At 44.2% G+C, this 25,517-nt stretch overlaps 1 protein-coding gene across 1 annotated transcript in view; it reads left to right on the top strand.

Moving 5' to 3' along the window:
* GFRA4 (GDNF family receptor alpha 4) overlaps nt 1-25,517 on the top strand; it is a 722,713-nt gene that overhangs the window by 608,097 nt on the left and 89,099 nt on the right. The window contains exon 5 of the mRNA XM_085642694.1: nt 20,567-20,676. Within this exon, the coding sequence (XP_085498820.1) occupies nt 20,567-20,676 (110 nt within the window). The remainder of the gene's footprint in view (nt 1-20,566; nt 20,677-25,517) is intronic.

Raw genomic sequence — 25,517 nt, 5'->3', positions numbered from 1 at the left:
ACTTCTTCGACTTCTTCTTACTGTGCCTTGACTTACCTGAATGCGAGGACTTCGAAATCGACGAGCGGTGATGACTTCGGCTCTGCGACCGGTCCCTCGACCTCCTCCTCAACCGGCATGGAGCGGACTGCCGGAGCTCGAGGAGCTTGCGGGACCGCTCCCGCCTAGCCTTCGAGGTCAAGGCCTGGCAGTCGGGGCACGACTGGTCGTCATGGTCGGCCCCAAGGCAGTGGAGACACCGACGGTGGTGATCCGTAACCGACATCAGTCGGTTACAGGCGTCGCGCGGCTTGAAACCGGGCCTCCCTACCGGCACCAGGAGTCGAGGTCGACTCAAAAGAAGAGACCAAAAAAGTCCCAAAAGTTTAGTCAAAAAGTGACTAAAGGGTATGCTCTTCCCAGATCTGCGCTTACTGGCGCGGAAAACAGACGAACCGACGTCAGCGCGCAAGGGCGGCGTCTAAGTACTCCGACGTCATCCCAGCGATCACGACGCCGACGACGGACACGGAGCCGCAGACGACGCCTAGCGACGCTCAAGGGTATTGCTGACGAAAATCTTTCCGGATCCAGCCTGACGCCTGGGGATATTCTAAGGTAAGGAATCTAACTAACGTGTTTCTTTCAGATATAAAGGTGCACCACCCGCTCACAGTTAAAAGGTGAGGTTAAATGCTCAAGTGATGTCAGCTAGGCAGCAAAAGGTGACCTTATTGGTGGGAAACATGAAAGGTGACAGCTGAGATTCAGCATGCCTACTTTGGAAGGGAAGAAGACATTGAGACTCGAAGGACTCCAAAGTATCTTACACAATTAATTGACCTCCAAACCCCCAAAATCCAATATAATCAGTGCACTGATATCACTGACATATGTAGTAAGTGGAACGTTGTTGAAAAATAAGAATAATTCATGCTTTTCATGTAGAAAACCCCACTTTGCCGATCCTACCCGTGCCAGCCAAACTCCAACATATACTGGCAGAAAATCAAAGTGTGATAGCATTATAGCCAGCTACAACAGCGATCCGAAGGGGCTGCAAGTTGACTTGATGGTACCTAGATAAACAAGCATTGGCATAGCCAATAGGTCTCGCCTTTGGGACCTTATAAGTATTTAGTTATGCAGCACAATATCCTTGGTGCAACAACATCAACTGTTGCATGGATAAACACTTATAAGGTCCCAAAGGCGAGACCTATTGGCTATGCCAATGCTTGTTTTAAGTTCACCAACTCTAGCACCTTTGAGTCATCCTTGTGCATAGTTGCATTCTCTCGCTCCTTCCGTACAGTTGCTGCTTCACGGTGTGGGTTAGAGGATGAGGAGGTGGAGGAGTGGTAGGAGTAGAAGTGCTCATGCCCCGGATTAGATATACTGACAGCCTTATACCACCCAAAGCCCACACCATATAGCTTCGATGATTAACCACACAGACGTCTATGTAATATACGCCGGATAACCTAAAGAGGCTGGGGAAATTGGTGATGGAGCTGTCACTACCCGGGCGAGGCTGCTCCTTCCCCCCCCACCCTCTTCAACCTCTTCCCCTCTTCGTGACATCATGTCCAGCACTGTTGTTACAAGGGTTCATCAGGTCGAGTATATATACATTTCTGAGCCCCTCCCCTTAGAAATCTAAATTTCTGTGAAACGGGAATGAGGAACACCAGGCTCAGAGCAAACATCAGACCCCAGCCTCCCAATCTTGCCCAGGCAAAGGTCCACCCTAAGGATGAGGATAAGGAGTCAGGGTCCTCTCCGCATACTGCATCTAGCCTATTTCCTGCCTGCGGTCACACTACATCCCGCATCCAGGTCTCAATTCCAGCTAGTGAAGAGCGTGCCGAAGAAAGGAGTCTCTGTCAAATTTAGTGCTCGATAGTTGATGTGCACTCTTCAAGTTGGGTGCAGTCTAGGACCCTATCTTTTTCCTTTAAACCTCCTATTGCTCCCCTGCATTCCAAAGTCACACTAGAGGGCTCTTCACCCCTTTTAGGGCAACCAGCATGTGCTCCAGGGCGCCATCCCAGATCAAGATCTGCTCCAGCCCCTATACCAGTATCATACAGGATCACAAATTATCTTCGTAAACAAGTCTCGCCTACCCCGTTAAACATGAGAAAATCAGGGAAGTTAGGCAAAAAGAGTGGCAATGGTCCAACAAAATCACTCTATATAACAACTTCTTATAACTTTTGTGACACAAGCAATTCCTGCACCTTCATACCCTGTTCAGGGAACAGGGAGTCTCTCATGGAAGATGAGATCGTACCTAAGCAGCCCAGCCCTTTTAGCCTCCCCATGCCATCATGCACTTCTAGGTGCAAAATCCAAATTGGTAATCCCTCCAGTAGTTCCATCCAAGGCCTCAAGCTACAGCAGTATAACATGTCAGACCTTCCTTTTTTTTTTTTTTTTGTCCTCATAAGCAGTTTTCTTTTGGAGTTTTTGGAAAAATCAGGGGCCCCCTCGAACACTCTGATATCGATGCGTCCATACCTTTGAGTGTGACTTTGGGGGACAAACTTGCTCTTAACCCTTGGGGCCCCTTTTTGTCCATCTCCTGGCACAAGATTGTTGGAAGTGGAGGGAGCTGGTCATGATGACCCCTCAATTCAAGACCCAGCTTGAAATCATTGTTGCCAATGCCTTAATCATTGGACACCCTATCATTTACTTGATTATAATTTTCCCATATTCTCCAAAAAATTTTGTTCTTACTTTTTTCCCTTGTTTATCTAATGTATATACCCTTAATATAGACGCCAGCCATTCTCTATAGGTTGGAGGTATACTTCTTACCCAATTAATACAAATCTCCCTTCTAGCGAGCAAGATAAATAGGAAGAGCATGTTTTCTTGATCTCTATTCAATAGGGGGTAGGCTGTATTTTGTATGTTAATCCCAAAAATAACTGTTTACCTCTATGGTAATAACTGCTTACCTCTATGGGCTGTTCCAGTACCTCCGAGAGAGTTTTACCAATTTGTTTCCAAAATTCTTCCAGCTCGGTGCAATCTCGGAACATATGAAGATCATCTGCTCTCTTTTCCCCACATTTAGGACACTTCTTTATCACACTGCTGTTAATTTTGGACAGTTTTTTAGGAGTCCAATATGATCTGTGTATCGTGAACAGATGATTCTTCTTTAGTGGGGCTGATTTAACCACTCGCCCAAAGGTTGCCATCGAGGTTTGCCAGTACTGTGGGATATCCAGACTTGGAAAGGTTTTACCCCAAATTTCGTTTGGGATTTTATATTCTGTTTCACCTGATTTTATGAGGGCCCAGTACCAAAATGACACCTCCTTTTTGAAGGGATTTATATTTAACAACTTCTGTTCAATGTCATAATCCCCTTGCAGGTTTTCCTTGATATCTTTTATCCAACTATTGAGTTGGTAATATTTGAATCTTGCTAGTGAACCAGCTGATTTTTTTTCCAGAATCTCCCAGTCGATAATTTTGTTATTTTCTATTAGCTGTCCTCAATAGTTTATATTTCCTTTCCTCATAGGAGTCGCTACACTGTCTTTTAGGCACTCAGGGGTGCCTGGTGAGTCCCATATGGGAGCATTTGTACTATAGTAGGGAATTTTCAGAATCATTCTTATTCTGTACCAAGTTCTTACAGCTGTGTTTAAAGTCTTTAGTTTAATCTTTTAGAAAAATTTTGGGTGGCCAAATTTGTACAAAAAATGATCTCCGTCTTGTTCGATAAGGGCGTCCATGTAAGTAGGCCACATTTCCCGCATACCCAGGAGTTTCCTTATGTTCTTGAATTGGAAAGCTCTACAATATTCAAGTATATCTGGGCTCGCAATTCCTCCTTGTATCTTACTTCTCCTCAGTTTCTTCCATCCAATCCTCACCCCCTTTGCCGCCCAAATAAAACTAGATATCTCCCCTTGTAGTTTTTTTATCTGTTCAGTCTTAAAGTTTAACGGAATTGAGTTGAATAAATATGTGAATTTGGGTAATATGTACATTTTGATCAGGTTGGATTTACCCAAAAAAGATAATTGTAGACCTGACCAGGCTTTAAGGAGTTTTCTTATCTCTTTGTGGATTCTAATGAAATTCATGCTGGGTATCTTATCGAGGTCCTTTATGTATTCTATACCTAGATATTTAATTTTTTCTTTTACTAAAGGGTTGCCTGAAGTTGTATTCCATTCTAAGATTTCCGTTTTTGACTGATTAACGAGATATCCAGAGACCGACCCAAACTGCTCTATTACTTTTTCTATCAGTGGCAATGAGCTATTTAAGTTACCAGTAAATATCATGAGGTCATCGGCATATAATGCTACTTTCTTTTCCCAGCCTCGATGTTTAAAAGGTATTATCCCCTCTTCTCTTCTCAAAAGACATGCCAAGGGTTCTATATATAAGTCAAACAGCAACGGGGAGAGAGGGCATCCCTGTCTTGTGCCTCTTTTTATCTTTATGTTATCCGTAAGGGCTTCATTAACAAGTACTTTAGCTGTTGGGTTTTTATATATGTTTATAATAGCATGCTCAAACTTATTCCCGAGGTTAAATTTAGATAAGGTGGCATGCAAGAAGGGCCAACTGACCCTATCGAATGCTTTTGCGGCATCGAATGTTATCACCGCCAATGGTACAAGGTTTTGAGTAGCGATGTCAATTGCGCTGACTAGCTCATGTGATAGTTTGTGAATTTGTCTATTTTTAATAAACCCTTTCTGATTTAAGTGAATCAGGGACCCTGCCACCCTTCCTAATCTCTTTGCTAATATCTGTGTGTAGATTTTATAGTCTGAATTTAAAAGAGAGATAGGGCGGTAAGATTCACATTTGGCAGGGTCATTTCCTGATTTTAATAGGATACTCACTATAGCATCGTTCCATGAAAGTGGGATATCTTTTTTCTCCAAAAAAACTTTATTTAGGAGATCTGTAAGGGGAGATATTAAGGCTTCTTTTAGGATTAAATATAGTTCGTTGGGTAGCGCGTCCGGGCCTGCGGCTTTTCCTTTTTTTAGGCTTTTTATTGCATCCATAACTTCTTCTCTGATGAACTCTTGATTCAAGCTTATTCTCTGCTCGGGGGTGGTTTCTGGGGTGATTATTCCATCTAGAAAGCTTTGTATTTGTTCTGTTTTTCCCGATATTTCGTCCGTGTACAGTTCATCAAAGAAAGCTTTAAATTCTTGTCTGATTTCTATGTCTTCCAGATAATAGCCGGTTTGGGATTCCTTCTGGATTTTCATAACCCTATTACATGTTGCTTCTGTTTTGATTTTCCATGCCAGAATTCTCCCACACCCTTCACCATATTCATATTGTGCTAGCTTACTGGCTTCCCATCTCTCTCTGACCTTTGAGTCGAGGAAATCCGCTAATTCTGCTCTCTTTTTCTTCTTTTTTTCCTCTAATACCTCTTTTTCTTGTGGGGTTTTTATTTTCATATATTCTTTATCCATTGTTTCCAAATCCCTTTCAATTTGTTTTATAAAGGCCTTATTTCCTTTATTTCTATAACCTGCTATACTCAAGATCCTCCCTCTGATGTAAGCTTTATATGCATCCCAGGCTATCTGCTTTGTTGTGCCTTCTTTATTTAATTCAAAGAAGAGATTTGTATCTTCAACCAACTTATCAATGCAGGATGTATCCGCAAATATGGTTCTATCTACTGTCCATCTTTGATTGCATGGTAAAGTTTTTACTTTAAGACTGAGTTGCACTGCAGAGTGATCTGAGATATGTTCTGGAATGTGTTCGACCTTATTTGTACAATCTACTAAACTCCTACTAATCAAAAAAAAATCAATTCTGGATGCGTGCCCTAGCCTTTTATTTTGAAGAGTAAATCTATAATTTTTATTCCCTTTTTCCTTCCAAATATCTACTAGCCCCAAATCGCGAATACACGTCCCTATCCATTCTATCATTTTTGGTAGGTTGGGAAGGTTTTTTACTGGGTGTCGATCTTCTTTAGGGTTTAAGATTATATTAAAATCCCCACCCATTATTATTGGGGCCTGTGTTGTAATTAAGTGTGAATATATTTTTTGCAGGGGCTCAGGGTCGTCCATATTTGGACCATAATACCCTGCTATAATATATGGGTTATTGTATATTTTTACTTTAACTATTATCCATCTACCCTTTTTATCAATTTCCGTTTTCTCAATAGTCACTTTCAAAGATTTTTTGAATAATATTGCTATGCCCTTTATATTACAATCTTGATTTGTACAAATCAAATGGTCCACCCATCGTAGATTTTTGCAAATTAAGGCCCATTCTTCTTTTTTCAGATGGGTTTCCTGAAGTATAATTATTTCGCAGTCTATATTTTTTATGTATTCCAGAATCTTCATTCTTCGTTTTTTTATCCTTAGACCATTAATATTCCAGGATAAAACATTGAGCCTCTTTTCCTTAGCCTTGTTACCTGTATCCGACATCTTTATCTTTAGACCTTTGCCATATGTTCAAAAGGACGCCTTCTCCTCCTATATTAGCTTTCAGTACATTTTTTTTTCTTTTTTCCCGATTTTGCTCCCCACCTTGTGCTCTGATTTTTTTTCTTTTCAAATTTTTGTGAGAGCCCTCTCCCTCTCCCCCCCCCCCCCCCCTCCCCTGGAGAAGCCTCCTTTTTCTTCCTTTTCTCAGGCAGATTTACTGCCCTTTTGAGCTCCCTGCCCTTCACCAATATTTACAAAGTTTGCCATCTTATTTAAATGTCAGGTTGTAGCCCATATCTACGGGTTAGGGTGATCCTTCTTTTGTGCATTTATCTGTGCAATAAAGCCTTCGACCTCCTTCGGATCCCTCATATTGTGCATTTTGTTGTTCCACATTATTCTCAGGGAGGCACCATGTCAGACCTTCCACCAGAAATGTTGCTCCCAGTTAGTTGGGGCGCATGATATTACCGCAAACGCCATGGTGCTTAGAGACCCAGAACATGAGGCCTCTTCTATTGCTTCAAATCCTACGTTCTATTCCTCAATATCTGCGGATGTAAGGCAAACATTCAGTCTAAGCTAGCTGGTGCACCCGCACCTTGTTCACCAGATGGCTCAACATAAAAGGATGTGATTGATTCCTCCTTTAAATTGGATAAAGAAGCCTTGGGTTTGGTAAATTTATATGATCCCCAGGGGACACTCCATGCAATTACCTCCAACTTCCAAGGGTTCTGAAAACATGTAATTCCCAAAGCCTGTATCTAGGGGATATCAGACATCGTTGCAGGGGCATGGTAATTCCTCAGAAACTCCACCTGTACAACGCATTCTTGCTATAATGAGAATCATGTGCCACGCTACGCCAGCAATGGAGTCGGACGTGTTCGAGTAGAGCTCCGTCGGTGGCTCCCCTCTCTGACCACATATCTCTGCATCCAGGCATCCGCCAGGGCTGACCACTCCCACGAGTACACCGGGAGCTGACCTGATGCTACGGTGAGGCGAGCGGCAGTAGCGGACGGGAGAGTTTGCGTCTTGCTTCTCCAACTCCGAGGCTGCCCAACAGGTCACCCTCACCCCGGGGACACCGCCTATGCCAAACCGGGGACTGGCTCTGCCCACCAGGCCCTGAATCGTGGCACAGTTCACAGCGGAAACGCTGTATGCTCCTGTTGCAGCCGGGACTGGCCGAAACCAAATTGCCGCTGGCCGTGGGGAATATCAAAGAAGAGGTGCTGCCACAACGAGAGTTTTCCTCGATGCTACTTCGGAGAGATGGAGATACGTGGGGTATACAATTAGGTGATGAGATGCATGCCGTTTCTTTATATGCAGACGACCTGTTTTTGTATGTGCGTGATCTGCATGATATTCGCACGACTATAGCGGACACGCTCAGGGATTTTGAGAAAGTGTCTGGGCTTCGGGTGAACTGGGCAAAATCGGGAGCCTACCCCTTTAGCGAAAACACAGTGGAGACGGATGTGTTTATAAATGGCTCCACTCTCACGTGGTACCCCACTACGTTCCGTTATCTTGGCGTCTTCATATATCGATCACCCTCTGACATACTAGAAGGAAACCTAACCAGAGCCATCTCAGCTGTTTGGGCCTAAGCGCACTTTTGGAAGTCACTCCCATTGAATGTCATGAGCCGCATCACTTTGATAAAAATGATAATCCTACCAAAATTATTATACTATTTTTCAAACCTCCCAATCTATGTTCCGACCAAAATATTCCATGAGTTGGAACGTATGTTCCGTGACTTAATCTGGAACAAAGGCAGACCCCGGGTTGCATTGTGGAAACTATACGCCCCTACTAGCCAAGGATGACTGGCAGTCCCAAACATGGAGTTATACTACTTAGAGGCAAGGCAACAATGGGTGACGACGTATTTAAGTGGCAGGGGATTAGAGGATACGGCAACCATGCAACAGCCATGGACACAATCTCAGATTTACCATCTGTTCCACCCCATCGCTAAACTCCCATGCCCAGTCCAGGTACATCTGGAGCTGGCGCATAAATGCTAGAGCAGCCTACACCTCACCCATGCAGTAACCCCCTACGCCCGATACTGCCACTCACAGGGACACCCAGAGGGAGGGCGGGCACCTCCGAACGGATTCTTACACACTGGCGCACAGCAGGCGTAGACACTCTGGCCGACCTTTATGCAGATGGCTCCCTGCCCTCTTTCAAGGCACTAGCAGAGAACTATGACTTACCGGCAGGACAATTTCTTCTACACACTTCTATTACAAGATCTCTATCAGCAGCATGGGGGGACATAACGACCAAACCGACAACACAATTGCTGCTGCATTACTTACACGTAATGGGTGCCGGTTAATTCATAGTGCATTGATTGGTGGAAGCTCTACTCACACACACAGTGAAGCCCATGCTGAGTCTTCGCACACGTTGGGAAACGGATAGAGGGCAACCGTTGACAGAGAAGGAATGGGGCGCTGTCCTTGCTAGCTCCTCATTCATACCGAGAAGCTCAAAATTTAAACTCATACAAACATATATAATACAGAGAGCATACCTCTCGCCCAATAACATAAATAAGTATTTCAACATTGCCACCTCCGCGTGCCCACGATGTCAGCAGGTAAACGCAAACCTTTTGCACATGCTCTGGTCCTGCACCTCCCTTCAAATCTGCTGGCTCGCAGTAACGGCAGCACTCACAAACTCCACTGGCATGCCCCTACCGCACACGTGGGAGGTCTGTATACTGGGTCTATATGCCAGGTCTAAAAAGAATGAAGTCACCTCCAGGTTTAGAGACCTGGGACTGATAGTGGCGAAGTGTCTCATCACAAAGAGGTGGAAACACAATGGCCCCCCGTAAATAGTCAGCTGGGAAAAATCACTTACGGTAAGGGCACAGGCAGAAAGTACAACACTACACAGGGAGGAAACTGCAGGACTCTGCAAGTACCCAATAGCGCAACACTGGGACACCATCCTTACAGCATTCACACACGGGAACAACAATAACGGTGGCAGCGCCCCCCCCCACCACCCCGAAGGAAGCTAACACAAACACCAAAGCCTCAAGCAAACAGGCGCACGTCACCTAATATCTAAGCTGTGACCTATAATGAAATACACTTATGGCCTGAACCCACTGCGTGAAATTACCTACGTTAACAACCGCTCACCTAGTGCGCCCGGCTCCTAGCTGTATGCATGAGCCAAAATTCCACCCTGGCGAGCTAATATACTATACATGTACAAGATGCACATATCCAGGCCCACCTGCGACACGTTCTTGATGGCGGTTTGTTTAGCAAGTTACTAGTTTAGAGGATTAAAATATATATATCTTATTAGCATATCTCATAGACAGTTCAGTTTTATACGGAAATGACCATATATGCTATTATGTATCTATTATAGAAAGATCAGACGACCGAAAACTGACTTCATTCGTCAACAACTAGACCAAGCCAAGAATCGTCCCAAAAGACTATTCGAAATTATCAAAGATCAATCCAAGGGTGTCTCCCACTCTCCCCAAGTGGATCCCGAAAACTTCCCAACAGTGACGATCTTGCATCCTTCTTCTCAACTAAAACTGAAAATCTGAAGACAGTCCTACACAACGATCTAATATCACATATTGGCTCACAAAGGAGTGATGCACCGATCATACCCAGTATTCCGATAGTAAGCTCTCCAAAGCTCGCACCCAAAAACATGGCCTCTTGGACCGACTTCAGCCTCTACAATGAAGAAACCATTTTAAAAATGATCACAGCACTGAACCCTTCCAATCACTTCACAGACCCTCTCCCAGCAACCGATCTAAAAACCTTCACGCCACTGCTATTGCCCCTATGGACCAGGATTATAAACACTTCTCTTTCACAAGGAATCATCCCAGACATCCTCAAAGTTGGTCAGATATCCCCCATCCTAAAAAAACCATCGGCGGACCCATCTGACCTGAATAACTATTGTCCAATTTCCAACATCTCGACCCTCGCCAAATTGCTAGAAAAATGTGTCCACGTGCAGCTCAGTAAGCACATAGATCACTTCAACCTGTTAGATCAATTCCAATCAGGTTTTCGATCAGGACACAGCACAGAATCAGCCATGACCCACATAATTGATGACACACTACAAATTCTGGATCAAAACAAGGGATGCCTACTAGTCTTGCTGGACCTATCCTCAGCCTTCGACACAGTCAAACATGTCACTCTTCTAGACCTCTTGAAACACAGGATGGGTCTATCTGGTACTGTGTTTAACTGGTTCACGTCCTTCCTCCAAAACAGAACACAACGATTCAAGATTAACCAATCATTATCCAACCCCTCCCCGGTCACTCTGGGAGTACCTCAGGGTTCATCCCTCTCTCCGACCCTCTTCAATCTGTTTATGGAACCTCTCACAGAACTACTCAACTCGTCAAACATCCAATATCACATGTATGCCGATGACACACAACTCTACATCAAAGTTCACTCACTTGACGACATCAAGTCCCTTAACTCAACTCTCCACAAAACACAGATCTGGCTGGCAGAACATCATCTAAAACTAAACAGTCTAAAAACTGAATTTCTCCTTATCGCCCCCCCCCAACCAAACAACCACCATCCTTGAATGGATGAAGCACATTACAGCTCTCGATTGCCCACCTACCATCATCGACTCAGCTAAATCACTGGGAATAACCTTGGATAATAAGTTAAATATGCAGAAACACATCAGCGCTGCAACTAAAGGAGCTAATTTCCAGATTAACACCTTGAGAAAACTGAAACCCTTCATACCGGCCAGAGACTTTAAACAGACAGTCCAATCCCTAGTATTGCCCAAAGTGGATTATGGAAGTATTGCTCTCTGTGGCCTACCCAGATCAACGACAGCTCCCTTAAGAGCCACAATCAACACAGCTGCAAGGCTCGTCACAGGCTCCAAAAGAAGAAGCCACATCTCCCCGGACCTTCGTGCCCTCAACTGGCTTCCTTTTGAGGCCAGAATTCACCTGAAAATCGCTTGTATGACTCACAAGGCCTTACACCACAAAACACCGAGATACTTAACGGAGAAATTGGTACTATCTGGTGGTAACAGATCCAATAGGAGCTCCAACACTCTTCTGCTTCAGCCACAACGGTTCGCCAAGAAGAAAACATACTACTGCTCCTTCTCAGGAATAGCGCCCAGGATTTGGAATGCCTTGCCCCAAGAAACGAGACTTAACCCATCGGCTGCTTTTTTCAAAAAAGAAGTGAAATCTATTCTTCTAGCCAAATTCACATGACTCTTTGATTCTCCCTTGTAACTATGTGACACTAATGTATGCGCACGTTATTTTCTTCTCCTAGGTCACGATACTCATATGTTTTCTATGTCGTTATCTCTGTACTGTAAAGCGCTCTGATACCTGTAAAGGTCTTGTTCGCGCTATACAAAACTGCAAAAATAAATAAAACAAATGCATAGCCCCCATGTGATAAACTACTGTGCTCTCTACGTGGCAATTGAACGCAACCATGCTCGATGCGATAGTGTATCTTACAGACGCAGAACAAGAAAGATGTAGTGCACAATTGTTCACTTTAATATCATGAATGCAGAAGCGTATACATACATGTTCTGTAGATGTAATTGTGCTATGAAGCTCGGCTGCATATATTCTTTCATGATGTTTGTCTGTATGAATATAGTTTTGAACGATCTCAGAATGTTAAAGACTTCACAAATGCAATAAAGATATAAAAAATAAAAACAAATGAGAACCATGTGCCGCACTCTAGATATTTTTGCTGTCAGCGTCAGACCTCTTTGGGAAAAGAAGCCCACTGCAAGAACCCCGCAGTTGCTCTGCAATTGTAGCCAAATTGGGAGGTTTCTTAAGTAATCGAATCGATCTTCACAGAGTGCAGGAAGTCACTACATATGGCGGCGCAGCCTTCCTCAAACCAACATCACAGCTAGCCTTCACCTAGCTCCTTTCCAGCCCAGGGTTCAGGGTGCCAAGCTATTGAAACAGACATACTTATAAGCAATGGACAACACTGACAGTTCTATTGTGCGCGTTCTTCTATCGGTCGCTGCAACATTTACTGCTATGTCGCACATCATTGCAATTTGCGTTTCAGATTTGGAATACTGGGCAGTAAGAATCCCAGCAACAATAACTAAAGTGTGGTACGTATCTTCCCGTCGCTAAGGGCCTCACACACTTGAGCGCTCCTCACAAGCTGGTTGCATTGCTAAGGCTCAAGTCAAGTCAAGTCAAAAATAAAGTTTATTTAGACCAATTGATCTATAAACCACAATACATATTTTATCATTTAAAATCATCATAACACAAATTCTTTCCATTTACTATAAAAATTCTACTGTCACAAAACTGCATTTACACAATTAAAACCAAAATTCATTAGAATTAAAAAGCTTTGGCCTTTTCATGGGTCTCTACTCAGTTTATAATTTTATAAACCCCCTGCATAAATTTCCCAATGGCTATCGCAATGTCAAGATTTTCCATTTCCACTAAAAGATCACGTGCTTGCGAGCGCTCATTGACATCATATTTTAAAAATATCGGGCGAAGGAACACTTTGCGTAGATTTAAAAACTGATGACAATCCAATAAAAGGTGCAAAATATCACACTTCATTCCTATTTTACACACGCATTTACCATCCGGATGTGAAAGGGCAGCTTTTATTCCGCTATTTATAAATAACGGATTGATTCCTATTCTTAATTTAAAGACTTCTTTCCTTAGCCAACGGTTAGGTAGCAAATCCATATATGGAAAGCTGGAGTCTTTCTCCCATCCTGTGCTCATAAACTTTACAGAGTCTTTTTCTCTCAAATACTTTAGATCTATTGCCCTCGAGCTTACCTTACCCTGCACTTTAAGCACATTCTTTATCACATTAGTTTGGAGTGTCATGGGGTCAATGTCCACCATTAGGTAATCACAAATGGTCAGGAGTTTCCTTCTTGTTGCCTTCGCCCACTTTAACTCACTGGATTGAATTTCCTTCATACACCATTGTGATACCTTGGTGACTTCCCCCATCCCCAGGCGGTTCCAGAATCTAAGCAATCTTGACTGGACCTGGACATTCCATGAAGGTAGGTCCAATTCCAATCTAATTGCCTGGATCATCGCCGACCCTGGAAGGCACAGCAGGGATTTTAGACATTTACCCTCCTCTTTGTCCCATGAGCTTTTCCCATCAATGCATAGAACCTCTGCCCCATATTGGAATTGTGGCGGAACCATAGCCTTAAAGGCGGTCAATAGAGGTTTATGTGACATATCGCCATAGCTATAGTCAAATCTTTTCAACCCACATACCGCAAGATGCGCTTTTAGTTTCTGTGCTTCCAGATGGATATCCCACTTCAAAGACCTTGTAAACCATATTCCGAGGTATTTATATTCATTTACAGTATCTAACTTGGTTTGGCCCAAGTACCAGCTAAACTTCGTACTCTTCTTCCCAAAACACAAGATTTTTGTTTTATCCATATTTACTGTAAGACGCTTTGCAGTGATGTATTCGTTAAATACATTCAACTTTCTCTGCAGCCCTACCTCTGTTTGGTCCATTATTACAAGGTCATCAGCATACAGCAGGCAGGGCAGATGCTTACCATTTATTTTCGGGCTTGCACCTCTAGCTGTACCCAGGAGAGGGGGCAAGTCTGCTAAAAATATGGCAAAGAGTAACGGGGCCAATACACAGCCCTGCCTCAACCCATTGTCTATAGGAATTTCCCTTGTAAGCCCGCCAGAAGTATCTTTGATTACACGTGCCCAGTTATGGCTATGCAGTTCCTGAATTACCAACAAGAGATCAGCAGGCACCTCATACTTCCTTAATGCTTCCCACAGACAATCCCTATCCACCAAGTCAAAGGCTGCGCGAAAGTCCACGAAGCAGCAAAACAGTTTGCCCTGCTGCTCCATGGACTTCCTCGCCACCGCCCACAGTGCAAAACAGTGATCAATAGTTGAGTGCCCCTCCTTAAAGCCACCCTGCTCAATTGGAACTATTGACCGCTGCTCTACCCATTCCTTCAACTTGCCCAGGATTATTTTCTAAAAGACCTTAACCCCAATATCTAATAGGTTAATTAACCTATAGTTCTTGGGGTCCTTTTTTTCCCCTTTTTTGTGCAAGGGTCTAATTATGGCGCCTTTCCAGGTCTTGGGGAATTTGCCTGACACCAGAATTGCCATAAACATCTGGGAAAAGAAACCTGCCCACCAGTCTATCTGAGTTTTAATTAAGATAGCAGGAAGGTTATCTGGGCCAGCTGCACGTGATAAGTTCAATTTTTTGATGGTATCTTTTACTTTCTCTACAGAGAAGTCTGGTATTAAACCTTCTACTCCCCTTATCCAGGTTGATCGATTATTCTCGATTTCCAGGGGCCTTTTGGCGTTGTAAAGGTTGCTTAAATAGTTTCCCCATGCTGCCTCCTCCACAACACTGCTCATAGTACCCGGAGTTCTACCTGCAGCCTCCTGTATCAGCCTCCAAAACCCTTTTATATTTTTATTTTCAATTGTCTGTAAGAGGTTTGCCCAACATTCTTCTTTGAAAATCCCTTTCTGTCTCTTTATTAGGGATCTATACTCTTTTTTCAACCCACACAACCGTTCCACATTCCCAGGATCATAACTGATCCTCTGACGTCGCTCTAGTTTCCGTATCACGCTTTTTTTGCTTTGACATTCCAGATTAAACCACTTTGACTTACATTTCATGGTTTGGGTATTTACCTTGCCCTGTTTCTTATCTTTCAGGTACACCCTTATACATTGCACCGCCTGTGCTATTACATCCTCATACCATGCTACCTGCTGCCCTTCAATCCTTTCCTTCGATAAATTTTGTTGGAAGCAAGCTAATTTCTCAATGTACTCTTCCGTCAATTTTGTGGTCATACGCTTGGGATATTCCACATTTTGAGGAAGCACCCTTTCACATTTACCTAATGACTCACCTACAATTTCACAGAATAACGCATTGTGATCGCTATCCCTGCGCTTGATTACATGGAATTTTTTTACCAATGCATAGTTCCATGCCAGGGTAAAAATATAGTCTATAGGACATTGTTGATTTCCCACTCTAAAGGTCTGGGAGGCTGGCCGATCTGTATCCTTCCTGCCATTTAAAAGTATCAAGCCGTTTGAACCCAAGAACTTCCCAAGAGCTTCATCCTGTCTGGTGGCTAGACACAATGGAAAAACTGCTGGTCCAATGCTATAGGCACTCATCATATCTTCAAACCAATGATCTAACTTTTCAAAATTTAATTTATGGTTAAAATCACCCATTAACACCAGAGTATTCCTCCCATACTTTTCTGTCAGATCAATTATCTCCTTTTTAAAGACGCTTAATTCTCTCTCATATTCTTTTTGAGACCCCCATTGAATATATACATTTATAATGATGAGATGGACGTCCTTGCCTTCAATACCTTTGTAACATACATTACAAATCAACAGCCATTTGCATAATTAACTGATTAATTTTGACTCTTTTACGAACTTGGTTGAAGCAAGGGTCAACAGTCCCCCTGAGGGGCGTCCAAATTTTGTATTTTTACTAGCTGGTTTATACACATGAACAAACCCTTCTACTACCTGAGTGTTGCCGCACAGCCAAGTCTCCTGTAAGCAAATGACATCAACACACTTAGCAAGCTGGTTTAAACTATCCGCCTTTGATGTTCCTCCCAACCCGTTTATGTTCCATGAAATCAATTTCAGGCTATGCGGCAACTCCGTAACCTAGTCGATGTCGCTAAGGCATCCTGATTCATTCAAACCCCATGAACAGCTACTACTGTCCCAATCCCTACATTCCTCTTCCCTACTTGCTAAGGCTCCAATGACCGGGTTACCAAGGCCTCACACTGCAACGCTCGCGCACTCCTCCCGATGCATTACAGTTAGTGGTTAGTGCTCAAAAGCGCACATTCTCCACCAGATTCAAGCACTAGCACTCATGACTACCTCAACCGATACACCGTGGCCATTTCCAAGTGTTGTTCAGCCACAAACAACTCAGTCTGTTTGAAAGATTTGTCTCTCTTAGCTGCCACTAGTTCTTTGTGGGTTCATGGGGAAGGTGGTCGTACGCCTGCCCCCAGGAGGGGCTCGTCGCCAATGCTGACTTGTAAGTCACCACACATGCTCCAAGTGCAGCTCTCAAGTATGTATTCAGCAGAGGTTAAGGACCACCTACCCATGCAGGCGGCTGGGCCAACTGGCTCAGCATTCCAAACATTCCCTCAGCCCAGAGCATGCTGCTTTGGGCTGTCATTGATGACTAAGAGATTGTTCTGGCCACCTAAGCAACAACAACATATATAACATCCCAGTTACAGGATGGTAATACAATTGAGCAGGTCATAACATTGGGTTTGAGGCAACTGGTGTTGCTGATGATGGTGACCGCGATTTATAGCGTGCACCGCTGCTCCAAGGAGTGTCCCGGAGCATTAAGTGTAGGTCAGAAATGAAGAGGCGAGTTAGTCCTGCACAAAAGCCAGGTTTTCAGCTTTTTCTAAACATTGCAGCCTCACTCACATCACTTACAAGAGGCTATTGAGAAAGCACTGGAGACACTGTCAAAGCGTGACATCATCGAGTGCTCTACTGGTCCGATGTCATCGGTTTAACCTATCGTGATGATGCCCAAAAAGGACAGTAGGGGTGCCATGCGCATCTGTGTTGAGATGCACCAGGCTAACAAAGTGATTGATGTAGAAAGACATCCAGGTCCACACATAGTGGAAATGATTGCACTGCTGAATGGCGCCGACGTATTCTCCCTTCTTGATTTGAACAAAGGATACCTTCAACTCTAGCTGGAAGAGAACTGTAGGTACGTTACTAATTTTTCAACTCAAATCGGTCTGTTCACATACAAAAGACTCAGTTTTGGTCGGTCATTGGCTGCAGAAATCTTTAAGGATATAATTCACTGAGGAATTCAACTTGTCACACATGCTTTTATTTACAGTGATTATATATTGGTGTTTAGGGCCACATGAAAAAGTCCTAACACAATTATGCTGTTTGCTTGCTGATGCAACTCGCACATTAAATGCAGAGAAGTGTGAGTTTCACAAAACCAAACTCACATTTTTCAGGCATATTTTCTCTCAAGGAGGGGTCCCGACTCCTGACCCTGAAAGGATAAAAGCATTGTCAGCCATTTGTCCCCCACAATAACCATACTCTGATGTTTCTTAGGTATGACCACCTATTGCTCCACATATATTTGTGACTTTGCCACAGTGAGTGCCCCATTGACAGAGCTGCCCCAAATTTTTTTTCCATTTCATTAGTCTTCAGAATGTGATTGTACTTTCAAGAAAATAAAATAAGCAATTGAAAATGCAACTGAAATGCCTTATTTTAATCAATTACATACTGAAATCCTAGTTGATGCAAGCATGACGGGTTTGGGTGAGATGCTTTCTCAACACAACGGACACCCAAGTGCACAAAGACACATTGTGGCCTATGCCAGCAGAAGTCTGTCTCAGACTAAATGGGCCTATTCTCAACCAGAGAAATAAATCCTGGCTGTAGTGTGAGCTTGTGAACATTTTCATGTGTTTCTGTACAGAAAGCATTTTACCGTTATTACGAACTACCAGACTTTGCCCACCATTTTCGGAAATCTGAAAGCCAAGATGCCCCCTCGCATCGAGACATGGGGGTTGTGATTGCAAGAGTATGAGTACACTATTGTGCCCAAGGATCAAAAACCCGATGACTACTGTTCAAGAGTGCTGTTACAGCGTAACAGTGCAACATCTAAAGGGGCTGAAGAGTATATCTACTTCATAGAAAAGTCCAGTTCTCCTGCAGATATATTTTTTGAACAGATCGTTGCTCCTACCAACACAGACAGAGACATGCCCACTCTCAAAGATATCATTGCAACGCAATCATGGAGCATACGTACTCGACCTCTCACAGATTATGTTGAATTTCAGACATTAAAATTAGAACTTTCTGCAACTCAAGAAGGTGTTATTCTATGAGGTTCGAGAATTGTCATACCCGAGATCCTGAGACATCAAGTCATTGAAATGCCACACGAAGGACATTGTGCCATTATCGTGACCAAGAGAGCCTTTAGGGACTGAGTGTGGTTTCCACACCTTGATGAACGAGTCAAAAAGAAACTGAAAGCCTGTCACCTGTGCAGTTGCTTATCCCCCAAGACAACACAGCATCCTCTGAATAGGTCATGACCTGCTCAAACAAGCATGGGAGAGAGTTGCACTTGATTTCTTTGGACCCCATCTCATGGTTGTTATTGATGAGTATTTACATTCCCCTTTACTGAAAGATCTATCATCAACCACCTATGATAGAGTCATTGAGAGGCTGGATGATATTTTTGCACCGTGGGGTGTTCCTTCCATCCTTAATTCTGACAACAGTCCACCTTTCAATAGCCGTGAGTTTAGGGACTTCAAGCATCAGAAAAGCACACCTCTCTGGCCACAGGCAAATGATGTCGTTGAACGATTTATGGGCATCCTGAAGAAAGTGGTTCAGCACGCTGTGCTGAAAGGAATTGATCTAAAGACAGCCGTATATCCAGCCCTTTAGGCATTCAGATCAACTCTCGATTTAACAACAGGTGAAAGCCCTGCCACATTGCTGCTTGGGAGAGCCATTGGGACCACGCTGCTGCGTGGACCAAAAGTCGATGCACTCAAAAAATAGTTTCAAGAACAAAGACGAGTCCTAGTCAAACAGAAGCGCAAGACTGACGCTCCTTTTGTTGCTGATCCATTGAGAGTTGTGACAAGTAAAGGGTATATGGTGATTGCCCAATGTCCCAGAAAGACCATTACAAGAGACTTATCGCATTTCAAGCATCTGCCTCGATGTTCATCTGCTCCAAATCTCAGGAGTGAGCCAAGTATACCTGAGTGCCAGAGTCAAGCATCTGAGTCCTCAGCTATGATGCCAGACGACAGCGCAACTCCCTCAACCTTTACAACTCAATCTGGAAGAGTGGTGCAAGCACCTCGACCACTCATTGAGAAATTCTAATGTACATATGTTGTTCGCACTTTTTATTTAACAAGGGGGGAGGTGTAGTGTCTTGTGATCATGTTCAAGGGGACCCATATGGTCCTCGGCGGACTCCTTACAATGCTACGTAATCATTTGGGGTGTGTCTGGGTGTGGTCAATAAAGTTTACGACGTAATGCATTCAGTTAATGGTTGTCTACTGAAGAATAAAGATGTGTGTTACAGAGCTCCCTGTGTGGCATAGTCATTTATGTGCTCCAGAGCTGTGGAGTACGATAAAGGTAGATTACTCCTTATTCCTTCTTACTTTGCCCCAAAGGATCACCCAGCTTCCTGTAAAATATTTTTGCCTATGGTTTGACCTTAAAGGACACACAATTTCCTAGAATCTTTTGTCTATTTTGTATGACATTGACCATATCACAATTTGAAGCTTAGACGTATTTTTTGAAAGAACTGGAAATAACAATAGCCCTCGTCCACTAAGTGCTAGAAAATTGCTAAGAGCATTTCTTTCTAAAAATACCTGCCTTACAGCAGCTGGCCAGAGTCAAAGATCTACGCAAACACAATGATCTTTTTTAGTAGCACTGACAACAAATGCAGAGGTTGAGAGCTGATGGCCTTGTGAGTGTTTAAGGTCTGACAATGAACTCTTATTGCAAGAACCCCTTTGGGATCAAAGCCACATAAACAGCTTCCTTTAGTGTCAGAACACTAGAAGCCATTACCTTTGAAATGTTATTGGGGTAGGAAGGAGTTTGTGAAAGAAATTGTCTCTCCCACCATACTACCAACTTTTCCAATGCAACGGCCTATTGCGAAGTGTCCATATTTCTCCAGAGGACAGTTCACTTCTGACACATGCGCTTGAGACACCCTGAGCATTTTGAAGGCAACAATCTGTACCTCTTCTAAACCCTGAAAATCTATAGGTAACCGAGCATCAGCAACAACTTACTGTCTCTCTCTCTCTCTCTCTCTCTCTCTCTCTCTCTCTCTTTCTTTCCTTCTTTCCTGCAGGTCTCGGTTTGCAGAGTTCCAGTATAACTGTCAGCCTTCTAAACAGACTTCTTCTGGGTGCGAAAGGGATAATTATGCTGCCTGTTTGCTGGCCTACACAGGAATCATAGGTACTGTGATTTTTTTGCATTCAAAATAAATGAGTAAAACAATAATATGATTATTTCATGACCGCAAAAAAAAACCACTCAGTTGCAAAGCCAGTAGGTCTGGCTGTTGAATAAGCAAAAGGGCTTCTTTAGTGATTATCAAGTTTCTGTGTGTGATTTTTTGGTTGCATATATGTGGTATTTGTATAGAACAAACCAAGCCAAAAAAACAGTGGAGAGCTATACAAGGTCAAAGAGAGGAGAGCATAGCTGCCCAAAGATCCGATTCAGGCAGGGGGAATCTCCAGATTTTTGTAGCCAAAATTTGCTTTATTTTAGCTGTCACATGCCTAATGTTGTCTCTGCTTCAGTGTAAGTTAATAGGGAAAATACATTCTCTGATTTCTTTTAAATCTCCCAATTTCCAGATTTAAAATGTTGGTAGGTGGACAGTTACTGCATTGTGATGTAGTGTTCTTTAAAGAGGTGTGTCTTTAACTCTTTCCTAAGCTGGATCAGCATTGCAGTTTTCCTGATGGATCCAGGGATGTTGTTCTCAGATCCGGGGAGCACCTGCTTTGCCACTATGAAGCTTCTTAAAAAGGCCCTCCTCTGGCTTCCCGACAGTGCTAGGCAGACTCTTGCCCAGGCTCTCATCAGCAGCTGCCCGGACCATGGGAATGCTCTGCTGACATCAGTTAACGACACCCTGCTGTCCAAGCTGCAAGTGGTCCAGAACACTGCCTCTGGGCTAATTTGCAATCTTCCTTCTCGCTCGCCCTCCTCCCCTGTTGTTTAGACACTTCATTGACTACCAACTAAAAAAACGTGTCATTTTTAAACTTTGCTGTCTGACAAATAAGGCACTTCACAAATCCCGTACTGCCTACTTGTCTATCCGATTAAAATCCTATCTGCCGTCTATATGCTTTAGGTCCTCGGATAAGTCACTTCTGGCTATTCCTCGCGTACAGACCTCAAAACAGGGGGTAGATTGTTTTCCTACACTGCCCCTATCACTGGAACAAACTCCCCCTTAGTCTCCGTTCTTGCTCAGAATTTACCTCGTTCAAGAAGTGACTGAAGACTTGGTTATTATAGAAATCTCCCCCTCTCCCAGCAGTGCAGCGCTGAGATACTCCTCCGGGAGTGATTTGTGCGCTATATTAAATGTTTTTATCATACCATATCTGTGAGAAGCTGCCTTGGTATATGGTGTACACTTATGTAAGTAGGCACCCTGCATCAATCCAGACAACCCTTATGGTGATTTTACTGGTCATAGACAACCTTAGAAAGCTCTCTAAGTGGTAGCTGCGGAGAGCAACCTTCATGCTTAGTCCAGAAGGAGTGTAAAGCAGCGCGTTTTACCAGAGCATAATCTTATTGATGTAGATTAAGTGAAAAAGAACCACACAGTGTATTTATAAAAAATATGTATTTATTATAAGACACTCACTAACTCATACAGTTATCTCCTTATATACATAATGCTCACAATACTTTTCAGTAGAAACAGGTAAGTAGCACAGTTGCACAGTGGTTGCCAGGGGGAGACCAAACCATATACTAAAAAAGTGGTATGTGAACCATGACTCAAGTCAAGACTATACCCAGAAGACGTGGAAGTGCCGGGGACCCAAGGAACGACCCGAGGTAAGTAACCAGGAACCCAATGGAGGCTGTGTGCAGAGTGGGAACACGACCACGGGCTCAATATAAGTCAATGGGTAAGTCGTGGTTGCAATTTTACAGAAGAAGGACCCTTCCCAGTAGACTCTGAAGAAACCCCATGGAAGACAGAAGGTTGGAGAGCCACCCCACCCCACCCGTGGATACCCTAGGAACTAGGATACCTACACCCGGGAAGGTGTGAAGTGGTGTCGGAAACCGCCATTAAATTCAGTGGAGAACTTCAGGAAGGTCAAAGTGTCCAGTGGAACCCAAAGGTGGATTCGAGATGAGAAGTACCTGCGAGCAGAGGGTACAGAGTCTATGCCACTCACAAGTGACCATGAGGCATGAAAGACGAATACCCACAGATATCTGGTGCTGCAGGAGAGCTGACATTGACCTTGGACCTGCAGCTGTGCAGACCAGGCGATGCTGTGGAAGGCCAGGAGCAATTCACAAGCTGTCCCACGTCGGATGTCAAGAGTTGAGGAGTCGGTGTCCGTCGGCAGCACCAATAAGCCTTGGCAAACACAAACTATGTGGAAAGTGAAGAAGGTGCAGTGTCGGGACCAGCAAGGTCCAGGTGACACATCACAAGCAGGGGAGTCAGGGCAGGCACCGAGCAATGAGGGGAGCCCACAGGAATTAAAGGAGACCCTCAGGAGGACCTACAGGCCGGAGGCACTGGATTCGCAAGAGGACCTCGATCAGCACACCAAAGATGCAATTCCACGGTGCAAGTGATGTGGTGAGGACAAAGATCTTGGTCACAGGAGATGCTTGAGGTTGGGGCTACTTAAGAGCCCACAGATCTTGGAGGAAGGAAGCCAACAAGCCTTTGCAACAGTCAGTCGATGCGGTGCACAGGGGTTTGAATCCTTCAGCTCCGACAAGGGATACTGGCCTCAAACTCGGTGAGTGGACAGGGCAGGTCTTGAGGGCATGTGAAGAACCACCATCTGTGTTGCTGAGCCATTCGGAGTCCGTGGGAGCTCGGGATCAGCAGGCCGGTCAGCTTAGTTGCAGTGCCTGTGTATGCAGGGAAGTGACTCCTTCACTTTCATTGGAGATTCTTTCAGGTGTCTTGGATGCTCACAGACCATGGAAGGTTCCTGTATGGAGCACAGGCACAGACATTGCAGAAGATTAGCAGGGCGACGAGATCAGGAGCAGTAAGAGTCTTCCCAGTTGCAGCCGTGATGCCCAGAGCGAAGTCCAGTGAAGTCCAGAGTGCCCAGACGGTTGCAGAAGTGGTGTCTTGAAATTAATCTTGTCCCACGACGAATCTAGGGACCCACCCTCAGGTAAATGCTTAAGTACCCTAAGGACAGGGTTGGGACGATTCAGGGTTCCTTCCCAGGGGAGGTGTCGGACAGTGGGGAGGATACTACCCAGCCCCAATACACTAAAACCTGTCTGGGAGGTGGTCACAGCTCCCTGTGACAGGACACCTATTATTCTGCCCTCCCCTGCTCATGCTTGACTCAGCAGCAGGAGGGCAGAATCATGTCTCTGGTCGGCAGCATCCATGTTCTGCTGTCCGTGTCTAGAAGACTGGTACCGGGAGCACTGAGGGCCTCCCGGAGGAGCTTTACAGTGCATGGAATCATACCTCATGTTGGGGTACGATTCCAACATGTTTGATACCAAACATGACAGGGTTCGTAACAGCCGGTTTAGAGACGAACATCGCGTAATGACGCATGGCCACTCTATGTATCGTAATGTCTGATGCACTTACAACCCAGGAAAATAGACTTCGAAGGTTGTAGGGGAGTCCTGCTCATGCAGGGGCACCCTCACATTTAGAACAGTGCACCCTACCTTCAGGATTGAAAGGCCTGCTCTAGGGGTGACTTATAGGTTTTAAGTGCAGTGACCTTAGATATAGGGAAATCTATACCTGTCGTAAGAGGTGCTAGTACCAGCTTACACAACCTGCAATGGCAGTCCTGTAGTTACAGTTTGAGTGATCCCCCATGGGTGGCATAATACCTGCTTGTTACCGTGGGGGTCCCCTTGTGTACCTATGCACTGGGTACCTCAGTACCATTTACTAGGGACTGATAAGGTCACACCAATATCCAATCTGTGATGTACCTAAGTACTCACCATAACCAATTTAGGGGCGAAAGCACAGACACTGGGGTCCTGGTTAGCAGGATCCCTGTCAGACTAGTCAGAAACGCATAGTACCAGGCAAAAAGTGGGGGTAACCATGCAGAAGGATCCTACCTTCCTACAATACCATAGATGTAAAAGGCCTGATGCCTTTTTTACAATTTTTAGGGCCTGATTACGAGTTTGATGGACAGGGTTACTCAGTCACAAACATGATGGATATCCCATCTTCCAAATTACAATTCCATTATATCCTATGGAACTTGTAATTCTGCAGACAGAATATCTGTCACATTTGTGACGGAGTGTTCCATCCGCCAAGATCCAAATCAGGCCCTTAGTCTCCAGTCTGGAAGTTTCCTGCCTGTGTTTACTTTCATAAAAAGGGCAAGCCCGCCATGGTCGAAGGTTTTTTTTTTCTATGGTGCGAGCCATTTCGAAAGTGGAGGGACTTTTTCCTATAGTGTGAGCCACCTCGAAGGAATGACTCTGTGACAGCAATTCACCATGGCCGTCTGGTTGAATTCCTGCTACCAAAATGATTACATTTCCAGTACTGCACAAGTATCCTTGGTTGCTGGGAGTTTACAATAGTAGCCTTTCATCAGTAAAATGTGCATGCATGGCTCTCCATAAAAAAACACCTACAGCCGTACACAAAGATGGTACCGTTCAAAATTGTTTCGGACTAAAAACGAGGAGAAATAAGCATGTTTCTGCTTGGTAAGCTTCCCCTGGGAATGTGTAGCATTCTGACACATTCCCTGGTCAGTTTTGGTAAATCTGCGAATTCGTCAGACTCCATGGGTGGATACGTGGGACCACGCAGGCTCCACCCATGGAACGCCTTCCTGGGGCAGAGTAACACAAGGCAGCAACTTGCGTTACCTTGTGATACTCCAGATTCACCAAGCCACGCAGGGTTGGCTTCCGTGGCTTGGTAAATCTAATTCCAGGTTTAGCGTCGCCCTCCGTACCCTTGCGTGGCGTAAGGGTGACAAAAAATCCTTGATAAATATGCCCCGTAGTGACAGTCACAAGAGACAAGTTTCTAAACTTGCAATCTT

Source organism: Triturus cristatus, chromosome 2_2, assembly GCF_964204655.1.
Source record: "Triturus cristatus chromosome 2_2, aTriCri1.1, whole genome shotgun sequence".
NCBI classification, from domain to species: domain Eukaryota; kingdom Metazoa; phylum Chordata; class Amphibia; order Caudata; family Salamandridae; genus Triturus; species Triturus cristatus.
Note: the sequence above shows the minus strand (reverse complement) of the source record. Positions and strands in the feature narration are given on the sequence as shown.